The 21,558-nt window shown below is 51.5% G+C and overlaps 1 protein-coding gene across 1 annotated transcript in view; it reads left to right on the top strand.

The window, feature by feature from the left end:
* Positions 1-21,558, top strand: part of LOC142475467 (WD repeat-containing protein 97-like) — a gene marked incomplete at both ends in the record, with an annotated part of 83,860 nt that overhangs the window by 10,089 nt on the left and 52,213 nt on the right. Inside the window, 2 exons of the mRNA XM_075581329.1 lie at positions 4,261-4,497; positions 7,238-7,328. Of these exons, the coding sequence (XP_075437444.1) occupies positions 4,261-4,497; positions 7,238-7,328 (328 nt within the window). The remainder of the gene's footprint in view (positions 1-4,260; positions 4,498-7,237; positions 7,329-21,558) is intronic.

Below are 21,558 nucleotides of genomic sequence, written 5' to 3'. Positions count from 1 at the left end.
AGCACCTCCCGGGTGCAGGGCAGCAGGAGGGGCATTGGTCGCTGCGGCTACCAGTCCGTTTACCCCTGAAATTCTGGCACTGATCACGGCGTGGAGTGAGAGAGGGACACCGGAGGAGCAGCTGCAGTTTATCACTATGGCAGTGAACAGACCCGCTTATTGCCCCCCTGCCCCACCTGAGAGAGATGCTCTCAAACTGGACCATCACAGCCTCACTAAGTTCGTGGAAGGGACTGATCAGATCAACAGTTTCTTAAAGAACTTTGAAATGCAGTGCCAGCGGTACAAAGTGCTGCCCCAGCACCGGGTCGCACGTTTGGACCCCTTGCTGTCCGGCTTGGCGAAACAGACGATGATGGCACTTCCAGAGTAATAGGCTGACGACTACGATCATTTAAAAGAGCTATTATTATTCCAATATGGCCTCACCCCTGAAGCCTACCGGGGCAAATTCCGGCTGGAAGAGAGACAGTGCCTGGAGACCTATGTGACTTACGTGACCCGCATGACCCTGTACGGGCTCAGATGGGTGGAGGGCTATGAGGCCAAAACTTACCAACTCCTGCTGGATCTGATTTTCCAGGAGCAGCTCATGTAGCAGTGCCCGCCGGCGGTGAGGGCTTGGGTGTACGACAAAAAACCCAAGACTTACCAGGAGGCGGCGAGGCTAGCAGATGATTATGTCACCAGCCGGGCGCTGATGCCCGCCAAAGCAGCAGTCAAAGCGGCGGCGGGCCCAGCTAAAATGACTATCAGTACTCCCCAATGGACCCAGAAGCCGCCTGCGGGCAGCGGTCCACCGAAGTCGGGAGAGCTCCGGCACTTGCGCCGGTGCTACAATTGCAACCGCACTGGTCACATCCGAACAGATTGCCCAGAACCCCTGCGTTCTGGCGGACCCCATCAGGGGCAACGCACCCCAACTGCGAAGCCGGTAGCCCGCGTGTGGGTGGCTTCCACCAAGAATCCGGACCAGTCATGGAAACAACTCCCAGCGAGACGTCCCATGCAACGCCGGCCCCGGTTTCATCGGTGCCTACAGCCAGGAGCGGAGGAAATCTCAGCGCAGACCTGCAGCAGACGGACGGCCGGAACAGACACCTCACCCCGGTCACAGTCGGTGACCGGCAGGCAGTCGGCTTGCTGGATTCAGGTGCTGCAGTAACCCTGGTCCAACCTGATATGGTCCGGCCAGAGGAATTGCTCCCAGGACCTGGGATGCAGATTACTGTGGCAGACAGAGAGCCACGTTTCCTGCAAATTGCCAGGATCTTTTTGGATTGGGGGGAGGGACAGGGTGTGCGGGAGGTGGGGGTTTTGCCCGGTTTGGATGCTGAAGTTCTTGTTGGCAACGATCTGGGACCGATGACCCTTTCTAGTGTACACAGGCGGCACACTTTATTTGAGTGTGGCTCATTCGGGATATGTCCCGGCTTGCGAGCCGCACTCCCTGTGATGCGTGGTCACGCGTCATCGGGTGCCTGTGCCGCCTGTACGCGTGCCCAGGGCTCCCCGAGGGAGCCCTGGTGTCGCGCGGATGTGAGGACGGCGGCGGGACGTTCCGGGGGACCCGGCGGACCCGGTGAGGAGAGGGGGAAGCCCCGATCGGCGGGCCTCTCCTCCGAGGCTTCGGCGCACGCCCGGGACATCCCGGCGTGCGCCAGGTTACTGTTGCGGCCGAGACCGGGCAAATGTAAGAATAAACTCGGCCGCGACAGTAGGTTTCCCTAGTGAGATCCTAACCGATCAGGGGTCGCAGTTCATGAGTGAACTGTTACATTGTCTCTGGGATGCATGCGGTGTACGGCACCGGCGCACTACCCCTTACCATCCCCAAACCAACGGATTATGTGAGAGGTTTAACGGGACCCTGAAGCAGATGCTTCGGACCTTTATAGAGGAGGAGGGGAAAGACTCGGAGATTCATTTACAGCACCTGCTGTTTGCCTACCGAGAGGTACCGCAGGAATCTACAGGCTTCTCCCCCTTCGAGCTACTATATGGCCGCAGGGTACGTGGACCTCTGGACCTATTCCATGAGGGATGGGAAGAGGAGGCTACTGCTACTGATGCTTCAGTGATCCAGTATGTAGTAGATCTCCGAGACCGGTTAGAGATGCTTATGGGGGTGGCCCAGGACCACCTCAGGGCCGCTCAGACCAAGCAGAAGCAATGGTATGACCAGCATGCCCGTAGCAGAGAATTCATCCCAGGACAGCAGGTGCTTGTTCTCAAACCCACTCGGGAGAACAAATTAATGGCTGCCTGGTCGGGACCGTACCCGGTTATCCGAAAGGTGAATGAGTACAACTATGTTGTACAGGTAGCGCCTGAGAGGCACAAGACATATCACGTTAATATGTTAAAGGAATACAGAGCACCGAGTATGGGAGCAGGGACACACTGTGGAGCAGGTAGAGATCGGGGCACAGTTGAGTGCCAGGCAGCAGGTAGAAGCCAGGGACATGCTAGCTAAGTATAGGGCCCTCTTCACTGACATGCCAGGGACCACACATCTCACAAAACACCCAGTGCACACAGGGGACCTGCAGCCTCTGCATAAGCACGTTTATAGTGTCAGCAGAGGTCAAGGCCAGTATAGAGAGGGAGATAGAGGAGATGCTGACCCTAGGGGTAATTACCCCGTCCCAGAGCCCTTGGGCAAGTCCGGTAGTCCTGGTTCCTAAGAAGGACAAGACCACCCGGTTTTGTGTGGACTACCACTTGCTCAACGTATTTTACAAAAGATATATCGATGACCTCATCTTAATTTGGGATGGGGATAATGAGTCATTAACTACATTCATCGATATATTGAATAATAATTTAATTTACACTTCTCCTTTGATAGTCACCCAACCAACATTAACTATTTGGATATACATCTTTTTATTGATCTTTCCTGTACTGTCCAAATGGAGATATTCAGGAAAACTAACTCACATAACACTTTTTTAAGATCGGACAGCAGTCATCCCAAATCCCTAATTAAGGGAGTACCTAAGGGCCAATTCCTTAGATTGAGGGGATTGTGCTCAACACTTTCGCCCCCGTGAGGGTCTCTCTCACACTCTCGCCCCCGTGAGGGTCTCTCTCACACTCTCACCCCTGTGAGGGTCTCTCTCACACTCTCGCCCCCGTGAGGGTGTCTCTCTCACACTCTCGCCCCCGTGAAGGTCTCTCTCACACTCTCGCCCCCGTGAGGGTCTCTCTCACACTCTCGCCACCTGAGGATCTCTCTCACACTCTCGCCCCCATGAGGGTCTCTCTCACACTCTTGCCCCTGTGAGGATCTCTCTCACACTCTCGCCCCTGTGAGGGTCTCGCTCAAACTCTCGCCCCCATGACGTTGTCTCTCACACACACTCACCACCATGAGGGGGTCTCTCACACTCTCGCTCCCGAGAGTCTCTCTCACACTCGCCCCCATGAGCGTCTCTCACACTCGCCCCTGTGAGTGTCTCTGTCACACTCACCCCGTGAGTGTCTCTCTCACACTCGCCCCCTTGATGGTCTTTCACACTCTAACCCCCATGATGTTCTCTCTCTTACATTCTCGCCCGTGATAGTCTTTATCTCACACTATCGCCCTGTGATGGTCTTTCGCTAACACTTCCGCCCCAGTGAGGTCTCTCTCATACTATCGTCCCTGTGAGGCTCTGTCTCACACTCTCGCCCCATGAGGGTCTCTCTCACACTCGTGCCTCCATGATGGTCTCTCTCACACTCGTGCCTCCGTGAGGGTCTATCACACTCGTGCCCCATGAGGGTCTCTCTCACACTCGTGCCTCCATGAGGGTCTCTCACACTCGTGCTCCCGTGAGGGTCTCTCTCACACTCGTGCCTCCGTGAGGGTCTCTCTCCCAGGCTCAGAGCTCACAGTGACGTGTCACAGGAAGCGACTGTGGGGCTGAAGTCCAGTGGCTGGGACAGACTAGCAGTGGTGGTCAGCGAACAGGCGGGTAGAGATGGTCGGTAAACAGACAGAGGTCAAGGCTGGAGAGAGGCAAGTGAAGTCTGAGCAGGGTCTGGAACACCGCGGCAGTGAGATTGAGTTCTGGGGAAAACCTCAATAAACAGGCAGGGAGGCACAGGAAGAGGAGGTTTATATAGAGTTGATTGACCCGTCTCCCGCACCTGTCCCTTGTTAGCAATCCGCACCCTTCAGAAAGTTCCCTGTGGCCAACCAGCAGAGCTCCAGCCTGGGAGAACAGTGTCCCATTAAGGACATCCCTAACAGAAGATCTCTCTCTACCCCAGGCTCAGACCTCACCGTGAAGGTGTGGAGGATCTTCGCATACAGTGAGGAAAGTCTCAATCTGCACATGAGCTTCTTCTGCTCTCAGTCCGTGGGGCTCATGGTCACCCTCAGATCCAAGCTTCTTGTGGCGTTCCACGATCCCGGCACAGCCACCTACAGCCTGGTGCAGTACTGTCTACGGACCCAAACCCGCTCTGCCCACCCGCCCACCGATGACCACCAGGACCAGATTACAGGTAACAGGCAGTGTGGATAACAAAAGCATGACTTGTACCGCCAATGACTACCTGTCATCACTTACCACCACTTACCCCCCGGTCTCTGCTGTTGTCCCAGGCTCAGATGCCTGCATTACCCATGTTGTGTCCCCTCAGGTCTCCGCTGATGTCCCAGGCTCAGATGCCTGCATTACCCATGTTGTGTCCCCTCGGGTCTCTGCTCATGTCCCAGGCTCAGATGCCTGCATTACCCATGTTGTGTCCCCTCAGGTCTCCGCTGATGTCCCAGGCTCAGATGCCTGCATTACCCATGTTGTGTCCCCTCGGGTCTCTGCTGATGTCCCAGGCACAGATGCCTGCATTACCCATGTTGTGTCCCCTCGGGTCTCTGCTGATGTCCCAGGCACAGATGCCTGCATTACCCATGTTGTGTCCCCTCAGGTCCCTGCTGATGTCCCAGGCACAGATGCCTGCATTACCCATGTTGTGTCCCCTCAGGTCTCCGCTGATGTCCCAGGCTCAGATGCCTGCATTACCCATGTTGTGTCCCCTCAGGTCCCTGCTGATGTCCCAGGCTCAGATGCCTGCATTATCCATGTTGTGTCCCCTCAGGTCTCCGCTGATGTCCCAGGCTCAGATGCCTGCATTACCCATGTTGTGTGCCCTCGGGTCCCTGCTGCTGTCCCAGGCTCAGATGCCTGCATTACCCATGTTGTGTCCCCTCAGGTCCCTGCTGATGTCCCAGGCTCAGATGCCTGCATTACCCATGTTGTGTCCCCTCAGGTCCCTGCTGATGTCCCAGGCTCAGATGCCTGCATTACCCATGTTGTGCCCCCTCAGGTCTCTGCTGCTGTCCCAGGCTCAGATGCCTGCATTACCCATGTTGTATCCCCTCAGGTCCCTGCTGATGTCCCAGGCTCAGATGCCTGCATTATCCATGTTGTGTCCCCTCAGGTCCCTGCTGATGTCCCAGGCACAGATGCCTGCATTACCCATGTTGTGTCCCCTCAGGTCTCTGCTGATGTCCCAGGCACAGATGCCTGCATTACCCATGTTGTGTCCCCTCAGGTCTCCGCTGATGTCCCAGGCTCAGATGCCTGCATTACCCATGTTGTGTCCCCTCAGGTCCCTGCTGATGTCCCAGGCTCAGATTCCTGCATTACCCATGTTGTATCCACTCAGGTCTCTGCTGATGTCCCAGTCTCAGATGCCTGCATTACCCATGTTGTGTCCACTCAGGTCTCTGCTCATGTCCCAGGCTCAGATGCCTGCATTACCCATGTTGTGTCCCCTCAAGTCCCTGCTGATGTCCCAGGCTCAGATGCCTGCATTACCCATGTTGTGTCCCCTCAGGTTCCTGCTGATGTCCCAGACTCAGATGCCTGCATTACCCATGTTGTGTCCCCTCAAGTCCCTGCTGATGTCCCAGGCTCAGATGCCTGCATTACCCATGTTGTGTCCCCTCAGGTTCCTGCTGATGTCCCAGACTCAGATGCCTGCATTACCCATGTTGTGTCCCCTCAAGTCCCTGCTGATGTCCCAGGCTCAGATGCCTGCATTACCCATGTTGTGTCCCCTCAAGTCCCTGCTGATGTCCCAGGCTCAGATGCCTGCATTACCCATGTTGTATCTCCTCAGGTCCCTGCTGCTGTCCCAGGCTCAGATGCCTGCATTACCCATGTTGTGTCCCCTCAGGTCTCTGCTGATGTCCCAGGCACAGATGCCTACATTACCCATGTTGTGTCCCCTCAGGTCCCTGCTGCTGTCCCAGGCTCAGATACCTGCATTACCCATTTTGTGTCCCCTCAGGTCTCTGCTGATGCCCCAAGCTAAGATGCCTGCATTACCCATGTTGTGTCCCCTCAGGTCCCTGCTGATGTCCCAGGCTCAGATTCCTGCCTTACCCATGTTGTGTCCCCTCAGGTCTCTGCTGATGTCCCAGGCTCAGATGCCTGCATTACCCATGTTGTGTCCCCTCAGGTCCCTGCTGATGTCCCAGGCTTCGATGCCTGCATTACCCGTGTTGTGTCCCCTCAGGTCTCCGCTGATGTCCCAGGCTCAGGTGCCTGCATTACCCATGTTGTGTCCCCTCAGGTCTCTGCTGATGTCCCAGGCTCAGATGCCTGCATTAGCCATGTTGTGTCCCCTCAGGTCTCTGCTGATGCCCCAGGCTCAGATGCCTGCATTACCCATGTTGTGTCCCCTCAGGTCTCTGCTGCTGTCCCAGGCACAGATGCCTGCATTACCCATGTTGTCTCTCCACTGATGTCCCAGGCACAGATGCCTGCATTACCCATGTTGTGTCCCCTCAGGTCTCTGCTGCTGTCCCAGGCACAGATGCCTGCATTACCCATGTTGTGTCTCCACTGATGTCCCAGGCTCAGATGCCTGCATTACCCATGTTGTATCCCCTCAGGTCCCTGCTGATGCCCCAGGCTCAGATTCCTGCATTACCCATGTTGTGTCCCCTCAGGTCCCTGCTGATGTCCCAGGCTCAGATGCCTGCATTACCCATGTTGTGTCCCCTCAGGTCCCTGCTGATGTCCCAGGCTCAGATGCCTGCATTACCCATGTTGTGTCCCCTCAGGTCTCTGCTGCTGTCCCAGGCTCAGATGCCTGCATTACCCATGTTGTGTCCCCTCAGGTCTCCGCTGATGTCCTAGGCTCAGATTCCTGCATTACCCATGTTGTGTCCCCTCAGGTCCCTGCTGATGTCCCAGGCTCAGATGCCTGCATTACCCATGTTGTGTCCCCTCAGGTCTCTGCGGCTGTCCCAGGCTCAGATTAGTGGCCACGTCCAGCAAGGATAGGATGATCCGCATTTGGAATGAAGAGAACCAACTTCTCAGGTCTGACCAACTTTCGACATGTCAAACTTACTACTACTCTATCACCCATCAGTGCTGAACACACACCCAAACAACTCTTTATATCCAATGCCACCCACCCAAAGCAAGTCTAAACACAGGAATCATACCACCCACAGCCAATCCCAGCATAGGATCCTACCCACAGCCAATCCCAGCATAGCATCCCACCCACAGCCAATCCCACCATAGGATCCCACCCACAGCCAATCCCAACATAGGATCCCACCCACAGCCAATTCCAGCATAGGATCCCACCGTCAGACAATCCCAGTATAGGATACAACCCACAGCCAATCCCAGCATAGGATCCCACCCTCAGACAATCCCAGTATAGGATACAACCCACAGCCAATCGCAGTACAGGGTCCCACCCACAGCCAATCACATCATAGGATCCCACCCTCAGCCAATCCCAACATAGGATCCCACCCTCAACAAAAGAGTCAAGGAGAAGGAGCGGCTCAGTGAGTAAAGACACAGACTGACACTGAGTGTGAAGTAGGGGAGCCTGGTTCAATTCCCGGTGTCGGCTCCTTGTGACCTTGGGCAAGTCACTTTATCTCCATGTGCCTCAGGCGCCAAAAAATAGATTGTAAACTCCATGGGGCAGGGACCTGTGCCTGCAAAATGTCTCTGTAAAGCGCTGTGTACAACTTGCAGCGCTATACAACAACATGCTGTTATTATTATTATTATTAAATCCCACCATAGGATCCCACCCACGGCTAATCCCATCATAGAATCCCACCTACTGTATTTATCCAATCCCAGCACGGGATATGACACACATCCAATCGCAGCATAGGATTGTAAACTCTTCCGGCGGGTACTCCGTTGGCTAATGTTAGTTTTATGTATGAAGCGGTTATTCCCATGATGTCCCCTATTATTATGGGGAAATTAACAGTAGACACACACTCCATATCTTAAAAGTCCATCAATACATTGAATTCATATTCAAGGTGAGGTCTTACTAATGCTTTGTAAAGGGGCATCATTATGTTTACTTCCCTTCCATCCATTGCCCGTTGGATGCAAGATAAGATCTTGTTTGCCTTTGCAGCTACTGCCTGACTTTGGGCACTATTGCTAAGCCTGCTGGCTACAAGCACTCCTAAATCCTTCTCCATCAAGGATTCCCCCAATGTATGCCCATTTAATTTGTAATTCGCCTTTTTATTCTTGCATCCCAAATGCATAACCTTACATTTATCTGTATTAAACCTCATCTGCCATTTACCTGCCCACGTTTCCAGTCTCTCCAAGTCCTTCTGAAGAGAAATTACATCCTGCTCTGATTCTATTACCTTACACAATTTAGTATCATCAGCAAAGATGGAGACTTTGCTTTCGATGCCAACCTCAAGGTTATTAATAAACAAGTTAAAAAGCAGGGGTCCCAGTACCGATCCCTGAGGTAGTCCGGTCAACTTCCATTCATCCAAGGATGAGGGTACTTGAGCCCTTTCCTGCCACCCAAATGGTCTTCACACCTGGCATCCTCTAGTGGCTTTCATCTCCGATGTCTCAGCAGACTCACACGCGCCAAGTTGGTAGCCACCGTAGTCTGTCAGAACATTGGTTCTGAAAGTCCCAGCTCATTTACCTTTCACAACAGTGTATACTATATTACACCATGTTAATTAAAATATACTTTTACATGCCCTAAGTCTCTAGGCATGGGGTATAGAATAGAAAGCTGCACTTTATTTTCTACTAGCCTATATTCCCTAACACTATCTCATAGACTTGGACTGGACTCTTAAGAGTCCCCTCACAACCTCATAATTATGGTTGGAGTGCCCACAAACCCCAATACAGGTTCTGGGCTTCCTGGGCAGTAAGTTGGTATCCCCCTTCACCTACGGACCCCTCATAGTTACAGGGACACTTTACATCCCTTTGCCCCTGTAAGGTTCTTGCCAGGTGACATGGGCTGGGGACCTCGGGTTGTCCCTGGCACCTGTGCGGTTCTTAAACTCAATACGGGCCGGGGACCTCAGGTCAGCCGACCGTGACTGGAAACAGTGCGGCTCTTCCCGGGAAGACTTAACCACGCCCTGGGCTGTTGAATCTCGATCTGATGACGTACAAGTACTCGGGACACGAAGAAACAGACGCACACAGGGTAATTCTAATTCCTCGTCTCAGCTTTATTAATGAAAAGCAATACTATTTATACAGAGAAATAAGGTGTTAATTGGAGGCGTAACAATATTAGCATATTACTAAATAACAGCTTTTCTGGGGACTTTCCATTTAGCCTTGGTTTCTGTAAACAAAACTTGCGGTTAAGCCGATTCTGATATAACACAGTTAAACTAGGGTAACTTTAATTCATCAATTTTTTATAAGGCTTTATAAAAATTCTGTGATAAACTTTTTAATGTTTTTACCTCAGCAGCGCTAACCTCAAAACTCAGTGCTCTAGGATGTTCCCTGCCAAAGTTAGCTCACTTCTTTTACGCTATGCAGCAGGCTGCCGTGTTTTAAAAACTTTTTTCCTTTCTGCGGTTGGCAGTGAAACACTGTTGCAATGCACAGACACGATACATAACTGATACATTACTTGTTACAACACTTATAATACTCAGGGTATTAATGTGGTCCCCTTATACTTACAGAGGCGGCACATTTTATTTGAGTGCGGCTAGCTCCGCAAGCCTGGGGATGCCCCGGCATGCTAGCCGCACTCCCTCGGCGTGCCGCGCGTCATCGACGCGCGGTCACGCGTCATCGGGAGCCTGCGCCCCCTGCACGCGCGTCCAGGGCTCCCCGAAGGAGCCCTGGTGTCCCGCGATGTGGGGGACGGCGGCAGGGGGTTCCGGGGGACCCGGCGGACCCGGCGAGCGAAGGGAGAAAGCCCCGTTCGGAGGGCGCTCCTCCGCGGCTTCGGCGCGCGCCAGGCACATCCCGGCGCGCGCCTGGTTACTGCTGCGGCCGAGACCGGGCAAATGCTCAAATAAACTCGGCCGCAGCAGTAGCGGGACACCAAGAGACAATTATAATACATTCACAGAGTCGTAGCCATTACTGGGCTGCAGAGCTGACACTCCACATTTTCCCAATATGACTCAGGGGCACTGTGACAGGGTGAAGTCAACCCCTATCAGTTATGCCTGGGAAACATATGTCTGAGTGCTTCATCCAGCACTCATAAGGGTTAACTCAGGTGGAAGCTAGCTAATCAGGATGTAAGCTGACACCTGAGAGCCAGCAAGGTAGATAAGGATCTTGTTACCAGCAGTAGCTGGCTGTCTGAGATGAGAGCACATGGATAGATGTGTGCTAGCCAGAAGGATACAGCACACTACTTACTGCAGCCAAAGTAAGATTTCTTTCATTTGTTTGCATGACTGCTTAAAAAGACTCTTACGGTTTGGGTATGGTTTAGCCAGCCAGCCTGCTAGCTAGGACTGCTGTGTTAGTCAGTTTTCTCCCAACGTGGAGCAGGATTTATTTGCTTAAAGGGACAGTGTACCCGCATGTTATGTTGCTGTGGAGAAATAAAGCCACTGAACGTTTTCATTTATCCTGAAACTAAACGTGTGGACTGTTCCCTGACCTCGGCTCAGGCCGTCCTGCCACAGGTGGTGTCAGAAGTGGGATGTTGGACGGTCCCTGTATCTGAAGGGCCACACACACACACACATAGAAGGGGGAAAAAAATGGAGACTATTTTTTCTCAGTTCCTTGAGCAACAGCTCCAGCTAGCAGAGAAACAAGCTGAGCAACAGGCCCAGCAATCTAAGCGACAGGCCCAGCAAGATGAGCGACAGGCCCGGCGAGAGGAAAAGCTACTCCAATTGCTGGCCGAAGGCCCAGCCCCAGGCAGACCAGGGATTCCAAATAACCCACCGGTGATGCTGCATAAAATGAAGCCAAACGAAGACCCAGAGGCATTTCTCCTCACTTTTGAAAGAGTAGCCACGGCCCACGGCTGGACAGTTGATCGCTGGGTAACGACTCTGGCTCCACTCCTCATAGGGGAAGCTCAGGCAGCCTACCAGGCTCTTCCAGCAGACGAGGCCATGGACTATCAGCAACTAAAGGCTGCTATTCTGGATCGCTTAGGCCTCACTCCAGAGACCTACCGACGGCGGTTCCGGACAGTCAAATATACAAACAGAGACAGACCCCGGGTCGTAGCCCACCGCTTAGTAGACTTATGTACCAGGTGGATACAACCGGAAAAACATGACAAGGCAGAGATCCTTGAACAGTTTGTGCTCGAGCAGTTCATACAGATACTGCCCCCCTCCTCCCGCTCCTGGGTAAAAAGACACGCTGCATTTTCCCTGGATTCAGCGGTCCGCTTGGTGGAAAACTTCCTGGGCGACGACACCCAACAGGATAGCTGGGAACGGCCGGTGCAAACACCAGTTGCTTCCGGTGATGCTAGAGGCAGGAGAGCAGACAATCGAGGGGTCTACAACCCGCCAGCTCGGGAGATCCAGTCAACCCGATCGGAAGACCCTTTCCCATCTCGGAGGGTTCCTGGTACAAACTCCCGCAGAGACGCCCATCCTGGGTCCGAGGCCACTGGATCACTCAAGGGAGGCCGCCACCCACAGTATTCCCCGAGAACCTGGACTCCAGTCACCCACCCGGTGGAGAGGATAACCCCACCAACCAGAAGGGAGGACTCCATCCAACAGCGGAGAGGTCCAAACACCGAGCCCCGTCGAGAGCTTCCGCTGACGACCGAGGTTGCGGATTCAGGAGATGATGAGATGGACTGTTCATATGGCAGAACCACTGCCACAGCTTGTCTCCGAGGGGACCACAATCCGTGGTTAGTCCCAGCATCTCTGGAGGGGACAAAAGTAAACGCCATGCTGGACTCGGGCTCTGGAAAAACCCTGATCCTAGAGGGCCTAATTCCAAGCAATAGACTATCTTATGACTCTCCTTGGAATATCGAGTGTATCCATGGGGATACAAAGAGATACCCGACGGCGAACGTTCTATTGCGTATCCAGGATCAAGAGGCTAGCCTACTAGTGGGAGTTGCTCCCTGGCTACCTGCTCCTGTTCTACTTGGCCGAGACTGGCCCTACCTCGAAACATTGTTGGCCCCTACTCCTACGGAGCCTTCTTCTCTGGTACCGGAGAAGCCCGGAGACTTGTTCCCTTTTTCCCCAGAGATTTTTCCCCGTAGACACCATGTCCCAAAGACACGTAAACAGAGACGTGCGGAAAAATGGACTGGTTAAGAAAGGCTGGGACTCTTGGTAACATTAGTCAGCCCAAAGGACTGCAGGTCATGGCCGGGGATGACCAGGGTGGGGAACAGATAGATACGGGAATTTTGCCAGACCTGGATCTTCCTGACTTCTGTCAGAGGCAGAGGGAGGACCCAGCTCTGGCTAGACAATATGAGAAGGTGGTACAGGTCAACAGCAAGATAATGGATGAACAGGGTGTAAAATTGTTTCCACATTTTGAACTGTTGAATGACATTCTATATCGTGTGAATAAGGTTACACAAACAGGGGAGGTCATTCGACAGATGCTAGTCCCTAAAGGGTTGATTAAAACAGTGTTCACCCTAGCCCATACTCTCCCATGGGGTGGTCATTTGGGCAGAGATAAAACCACGGACTGCATCTCGTCCCGGTTTTACTGGCCAGGCATACATGGTGACATCATCAAACTATGTGAGACATGTCCTGAATGCCAGTTAACTAGCCAAAAAGGACAGAAGCCGGCTCCCTTGGTTCCTGTGCCCTTGGTAGCCGTCCCATTCGAGAGAATTGGGGTAGATCTGGTCGGACCTTTAGAACCCTCTGCGAAGGGACATAAATTTATACTCGTTGTGGTAGATTATGCCACCAGATATCCTGAGGCCTTCCCTCTGAGATCAGCCACTGCTAAACAGGTTGCTCACAGGCTGTTAGAACTGTTCTCTAGGGTAGGACTTCCCCAAGTAATGTTAACTGACCAGGGAACAAATTTCATGGCAAAGTTAATGCAGGATGTCCTAAAGTTATTGGGGGTAAAATCCGTCCGGACCTCAGTCTACCATCCTCAGACTGATAGATTGGTAGAGAGGTTTAACCGTACTTTAAAAACCATGCTTAGGAAGTTTGTGGACACTGAAAAGCGAGCTTGGGATGAACTTCTCCCTTTCCTGTTGTTTGCGGTACGAGAAGTTCCCAATCATCCACAGGCTTCTCCCCGTTTGAGCTCCTATATGGACGCCAACCTCGGGGTATTCTCGACCTACTGAAGGAATCCTGGGAGGAGGAGCCTTCCCCCTCCAAGAATACCCTTCAGTATGTCATAGACCTTAGAAACCGCCTAGACATGATAGGTCGGTTTGCTAAGGAAAACCTCAAATCTGCCCAAGAACGTCAAGAGAGGCAGTACAACCAAAATGCTCGCTTGAGGGTCTTCCAACCTGGGGACCAAGTGATGCTACTACTACCGACATCAGAGAGTAAACTCCTTGCGAAGTGGCAGGGTCCTTTCCAAGTTCTCCGCCGCACCGGGGAGGTGAACTATGAGATCTCTCAACCAGGGTCCAGGAAGGGTAAACAAATCTACCACGTGAACCTCCTGAAACCCTGGAAAACGATGAGATCGCTGTTCATCCACCCTCGGGAAGGAGAGACGGATTTGGGTCCGCAGCTTCCAAAGGGTAGTACGTACAATGACCATCAGGTTCCCATGGGAGGGCAGTTAACAACGGAACAAAGGTCAGACCTACTAGAATTATGTGACCAGTTCCCAGATGTTTTTTTCGGAGCTGCCAGGGCAGACTAATTTAGTGTCCCATAGGATTGAGACAGAACCTGGCGTAAAAGTACGGTCCCGTCCCTATAGATTGCCAGAGGGCCGAAAAGACCTGGTAGAGAGGGAGATAATAGACATGTTGGAATTGGGCGTGATCGAGGAGTCCCACAGCGAATGGTGTAGCCCTATCGTGTTGGTCCCTAAACCAGATGGGAAGGTGAGGTTTTGCGTGGATCTGCGAAAGGTAAATGCTGTATCCAGATTTGATGCATATCCAATGCCTAGGGTGGATGAATTGCTTGACTCGCTTGGGAAAGCAGAGTATATCTCCACCCTAGATCTCACGAAAGGATATTGGCAGATACCTCTAGCGGAAGAATCCAAATGCAAAACTGCCTTCGCCACCCCTCTCGGGTTATACCAATTCGTCACTATGCCATTTGGGTTACATGGGGCTCCAGGCACATTCCAAAGGTTAATGGACAAGGTACTACGACCCCATAGGGCATATGCCGCGGCCTACTTGGATGACATTGTCATCTATAGCAGACACTGGCAGTCTCATATAAAAAGGTTAAGGGCAGTCCTAACGTCCTTAAGAGAAGCAGGGCTCACTGCAAATCCAAAAAAAGTGCCCTGGGTAAATCCACTACAAAGTACTTGGGCTATGCCGTTGGGGGAGGGATAGTAAGGCCACTAGCTAGCAAGGTGGCCGCCATAAAGGAAGTCCCCACCCCACAGACAAAGACACAGGTCCGCTCCCTTTTAGGGTTAGCAGGGTATTACCGGCGGTTTATCCCCAATTTTTCAGAAATATCTGCACCCCTAACAGATCTGACAAAAAAGAGTGCCCGACCCAAGTTAAATGGTCTTGGGAGTGCCAAGACGCCTTTGACATGCTAAAAAAGTGCCTGTCAGAGGGCCCCGCTCTTCGGAGCCCAGATTTTAAAGAGCCCTTCATCATCCAGACGGATGCCTCAGAGGTAGGACTGGGAGCAGTGCTGTCTCAGCAATTTGATGGTGTTGAACACCCCATACTGTTCATCAGCCGGAAGCTGTTCCCAAGGGAAGTGAGGTATTCCGTTATTGAGAAGGAGTGCCTCACTGTAAAATGGGCAATTGAGGCCTTGAGACATTATGTCGCCGGAGTACACTTCACCCTGGTCACTGACCATGCGCCCTTGAAGTGGTTAAACACCATGAAGGACACAAATCCAAGGTTGACCAGGTGGTATATGGCCCTCCAACCCTTCTCTTTTGATATTCAGCATAGACCTGGAAAAGACCATGGAAATGCTGATTTTTTTGTCAAGAGGAGGAGTGGAGGGTCAGGCTTCAGCCGTGTGGGACACTAGCCACACACAAACAGGGGAGGTATGTGACAGGGTGAAGTCAACCCCTATCAGTTATGCCTGGGAAACATATGTCTGAGTGCTTCATCCAGCACTCATAAGGGTTAACTCAGGTGGAAGCAAGCTAATCATGATGTAAGCTGACACCTGAGAGCCAGCAAGGTAGATAAGGATCTTGTTACCAGCAGTAGCTGCCTGTCTCAGATGAGAGCACATGGATATACTGTATGTGCTGCTAGCCAGAAGGATACAGCACACTACTTACTGCAGCCAAAGTAAGATTTCTTTCATTTGTTTGCATGACTGCTTAAAAAGACTCTTACGGTTTGGGTATGGTTTAGCCAGCCAGCCTGCTAGCTAGGACTGCTGTGTTAGTCAGTTTTCTCCCAACGTGGAGCAGGATTTATTTGCTTAAAGGGACAGTGTACCCGCATGTTATGTTGCTGTGGAGAAATAAAGCCACTGAACGTTTGCATTTATCCTGAAACTAAACGTGTGGACTGTTCCCTGACCTCGGCTACAGGCCGTCCTGCCACAGGCACCCAGCCGGGCAGAATACCTTTATTTACTGGACTGGGTACCCCTTCACCATCACACACATGCCCTAGCAATCCCTGCTTGCTGGCATCCCTGGAAAGGCAAAAACACACAAAAAAAATATTCATGCAAAGTACAGGTTATGCATTTACAATTGCTGGGCTCAAGCACAGACACTACTGAACCCCAATATATGGATCAAGGGTAACCAAAGGGGCTTAACCTTTATTTGAGAACCTGGTTAACCCCTTACCATCACACCTCCCTCCTCAAGATGAAGGCTCTGAGGCAGTCACCACATCAGGTGGCTCCGCAAGCCTGGAGACTCTTGAGGTCTTTGGCTCACTGGGGACGTTCTGTCGGGAGAGCCCGCCAGCATTACCATGTTCACTGCCTTTCTTGTGCTGTATGGTAAAGTCAAATTCTTGCAGTGATGACCTCAGTAGCCTACTTAAAGGGTTGTGATCAGTGATCACTATGAATGACCTGCCATACAAATAGTGCTGCAATTTCCTCAAAGCCCAAACGATGGCCAGGCTTTCCTTCTCGATAGTGGCATAAGCCATTTCCCTGGGTAACGGTTGCTCAAATAAATGATGAGGTGTTCATCCCCCTCCTCGTCCACCTGGCTGAGTACAGCACTGATACCATAGTCGGCGGCATCCATCTGCAAAAGAACATGCTCGTTGTAATCAGGTGCTGCCAGGATACGAGCACTAGCCAGTGCAGCCTTCAATGCCTGAAACGCTTCTTCACAGGCAGGAGACCCGGCTACCAGAACCGAGAGTTGTTTCTGAGTCAAGTCTATCAGGGGTTTAGCAATGGCACTATACTGGGGAACAAACTTTCTGTAGTAGCCAGCGGTGCCTAAAAAAAGCCAGGACCTGCTTTTTGGTCCTAGGGCCTGGCCACTTCACTATAGCTTCCACCTTAGTTGGTTCCGGCTTATGGTGCCCACCACCCACTCTGTGCCCTAGATACAACACTTCTGCTATACCCACTAGACACTTTGTGGCCCTGGCAGTCTGTCGGAACATTGGTTCTGAACGTCCTAGCTCATTTACCATGCACAACAGTACATTTTATCTTAAACACAATATTAATAAAATATACTTTTACATGTCCTAAGTCTTTGGTTATGGGGAATAGAATAGAAAGCTGCCTTTTATTTTCTACTAGCCTATATTCCCCACACTTTATCAAATAGCGACTGGACTGGACTTATAAAATCCCCTCTCATCCTTACATATGGTTGGAGCACCCCAGAACCCCTATACCAGTTCTGGGTGACCTGGGCATTAACTGGGTATTTTATATTGTAGACACCTTACAATTTACACTTAAATTGCCCCCCAAGCCCACCCTCTTTTGAAAATCTAGTTGGCAAAATCTGCCTCCCCTTCTCTAAGCCTATCCTGGTTGCTGGCATCTACCGCCCCCCTAAAGCCCCCCTACAATCCCTGACTGATATCACCCAGTTTCTTGGCTCCATTTCATCTCTGAATGAGAAGAGTGAGCTGCTAGTTCTTGGGGATTTCAACTTCAATTGGCTTGACCCTAAAAACCACAAAATCCAGATACAACTCAAGTCACTTAACCTATCGCAACTCATTTCCCACACGGATAAACCTGAAATCGCATAACCATTCCTTGCTAGACTGGATTCTCTCCTCAAACCCCAGCAGAATCCAATCCTCTGGCATCCTTCCTGATATTTTCAGTGACCATGCAATAGTGTACTGTGTAAGGAAAATTAAACCGCCCCAATCAAGCCCTAAAGTTCTCCTCACTAGAACATTTAGAAACTTTAACCCACAACAGTTTCTGGATGACCTTACCAACTGCCCTTGGCACAGAATCGATTTAATTCCCGACCCTGATTAATTGCTCGACTATTTCCAATCCGAGTTCTTAAAACTCTGTGATTCCCATGTTCCACTACGCAGAATAAGGGTACGGGGGGCCCACCTACCATGGGTTACAACTGACCTTATAGCACTCTACCAGTTCAGGGATGCCTTGTGGAAAAGCTACAAAGTAACTGGCACTACCAAGGATCTCAATCACTACAGATGCCTGCGGAACATGTGCACAAGGCAAACAAGGCACGCAAAAGCACAATATTACACTGACAATCTCCTCCAGAATACATCAAACCCAGCTAACTTCTGGAAGGTTATCAACAACATATTCCAGCCTCCTAACCATCAACAACCAAGTAATATCACTAAGGGGGATATTACTCTGACAAACCCCACTGACATTGCAAATGCATTCAATGATTACTTTGTGGGGTGTGCCACTAACTTACTAGCGAAACGCAGCCCAAACCACAAACCTGAATCTCATCCTGGGAGTACCCCTATAATCCCACCCCCTCCCAACACTGCTCATAATTTTCATTTTGGCCCAGTATCTGAAGAGGAGATTATACAAGCGCTCCTCAAACTAAAACTAAGCAGCCAATGCGGACCTGACTTACTACAATCTAGGTTCCTAAGACTTGGTGCCCCAGCAATTGCCAAACCAATTGCTTCCATAGTCAACTCTATCCTGTCTGCAGGCCATATCCCTAAGACCTGGAAAACTGCCAGAGTTGTCACAATCTTCAAAAGTGTGGACAAAAACACTGTCTCAAACTACAGGCCAATCTCCCTTCTCACTTCTCCCAATCCTATCCAAAGTCATGGAAAAATGTGTCCACTCCCAACTAAGCGATTACTATAACAAGACACATTTCCCTAGCCAATTCCAGTCTGGGTTTCGCCCCAAACACTCCACCGTAACTACCCTGCTAAAAGTTTGCAATGAGACCCAGTGTGGAATGGAACGGGGACAACTCACTGGTGCAGTATTCCTAGATTTTGCAAAGGCTTTTGACACAGTTGATCATGTTATCCTGCTTAACAAACTCCAGAGCTCTGGAATAGGGAAACATGCTTTAAACTGGTTTCTGTCCTACCATGTTCACTTATGTAACTATGTATTTAAAACCATGTATTATTTGTCTTAACTCTATATCCAGGACATACTTGAAAACGAGAGGTAGCTCTCAATGTATTATTTCCTGGTAAAACATGTTATAAATAAATAAAAATAAATAAATAGTTACAGGGACACCTTGCCTCCCTACCCATTTACCTTTCTGGGCTGTGCTGAAGCAGGGAACCCTAGCGGTGAGTCTTGCAAGCATTTTCAAGGGGAGATATTTCCGGGACAATGTGACTATATGTATCTGGGAATCAAGCATGATTCCTGGGTACATTTTTTGGGTATCCAGCAACTCTGGACCCCAACTACCTGGACACATTCTTACAACACTTTCTTCGCAAACCCCCCTTGAAACTCATACCCTAGCAATCCCTGCTTGCTGGCACTCCTGGAAACTCATACCCTAGCAATCCCTGCTTGCTGGCACTCCTGGAAACTCATACCCTAGCAATCCCTGCTTGCTGGCACTCCTGGAAACTCATACCCTAGCAATCCCTGCTTGCTGGCACTCCTGGAAACTAATACCCTAGCAATCCCTGCTTGCTGGCACTCCTGGAAACTCATACCCTAGCAATCCCTGCTTGCTGGCACTCCTGGAAACTCATACCCTAGCAATCCCTGCTTGCTGGCACTCCTGGAAACTCATACCCTAGCAATCCCTGCTTGCTGGCACGCCCGGAAACTCATACCCTAGCAATCCCTGCTTGCTGGCACTCCTGGAAACTCATACCCTAGCAATCCCTGCTTGCTGGCACTCCTGGAAACGCATACCCTAGCAATCCCTGCTTGCTGGCACTCCTGGAAACTCATACCCTAGCAATCCCTGCTTGCTGGCACTCCTGGAAACTCATACCCTAGCAATCCCTGCTTGCTGGCACTCCTGGAAACTCATACCCTAGCAATCCCTGCTTGCTGGCACTCCTGGAAACTCATACCCTAGCAATCCCTGCTTGCTGGCACTCCTGGAAACTCATACCCTAGCAATCCCTGCTTGCTGTCACTCCTGGAAACTCATACCCTAGCAATCCCTGCTTGCTGGCACTCCTGGAAACGCATACCCTAGCAATCCCTGCTTGCTGGCACTCCTGGAAACTCATACCCTAGCAATCCCTGCTTGCTGGCACTCCTGGAAACTCATACCCTAGCAATCCCTGCTTGCTGGCACTCCTGGAAACTCATACCCTAGCAATCCCTGCTCGCTGGCACGCCCGGAAACTCATACCCTAGCAATCCCTGCTCGCTGGCACGCCCGGAAACTCATACCCTAGCAATCCCTGCTTGCTGGCACTCCTGGAAACTCATACCCTAGCAATCCCTGCTTGCTGGCACTCCTGGAAACTCATACCCTAGCAATCCCTGCTTGCTGGCACTCCTGGAAACTCATACCCTAGCAATCCCTGCTTGCTGGCACTCCTGGAAACTCATACCCTAGCAATCCCTGCTTGCTGGCACTCCTGGAAACTCATACCCTAGCAATCCCTGCTCGCTGGCACGCCCGGAAACGCATACCCTAGCAATCCCTGCTTGCTGGCACTCCTGGAAACTCATACCCTAGCAATCCCTGCTTGCTGGCACTCCTGGAAACTCATACCCTAGCAATCCCTGCTTGCTGGCACTCCTGGAAACTCATACCCTAGCAATCCCTGCTTGCTGGCACTCCTGGAAACTCATACCCTAGCAATCCCTGCTTGCTGGCACTCCTGGAAACTCATACCCTAGCAATCCCTGCTTGCTGGCACTCCTGGAAACTCATACCCTAGCAATCCCTGCTTGCTGGCACTCCTGGAAACTCATACCCTAGCAATCCCTGCTTGCTGGCACTCCTGGAAACTCATACCCTAGCAATCCCTGCTTGCTGGCACTCCTGGAAAGTACACTCATAAAAATTCTTTATTGTCGCACAATTACACTTTATGCACAAACAGTTACTGGGCTCAAGAGCTGACACTCTTGAACCCCAATACATGGATCAGAGGTAACCAAACGGGCTTAAACCTTTATTGTGAGCCTGTTACCCCCTCACCGTCACAGACATTCCGAAACTTTAGTCTGTACATTAGGTGTAAGGTCGGGTTGAAAAGTAAATTTGTGTGTCATCGTCAACCGCAGCACAGGATCCAGCCTCCCCCCCTTCCCACAAAACCACACACAGCCAATCCCAGCACAGGATTCACCCCTCCCTACATATGCACACACAGCCAACCCCAGCACAGGATTCACCCCTCCCCACCCCACATATGCACATACAGCCAAACCCAGCACAGGATCCGACCCTCCCTACATACGCACACACAGCCAATCCCAGCACAGGATCCCCCTCCCCACCCCACATACACACATACAGCCAAACCCAGCACAGGATCCGACCCTCCCTACATACGCACACACAGCCAACCCCAGCACAGTATTCACCCCTCCCCACCCCACATATGCACATACAGCCAAACCCAGCACAGGATCCGACCCTCCCTACATACGCACACACAGCCAATCCCAGCACAGGATCCCCCTCCCCACCCCACATACACACATACAGCCAAACCCAGCACAGGATCCGACCCTCCCTACATACGCACACACAGCCAATCCCA

The sequence above is a fragment of the Ascaphus truei genome, unplaced genomic scaffold (assembly GCF_040206685.1).
Source record: "Ascaphus truei isolate aAscTru1 unplaced genomic scaffold, aAscTru1.hap1 HAP1_SCAFFOLD_1226, whole genome shotgun sequence".
Lineage (NCBI taxonomy): Eukaryota > Metazoa > Chordata > Amphibia > Anura > Ascaphidae > Ascaphus > Ascaphus truei.
This window is presented reverse-complemented; position numbering and strand designations above follow the sequence as displayed.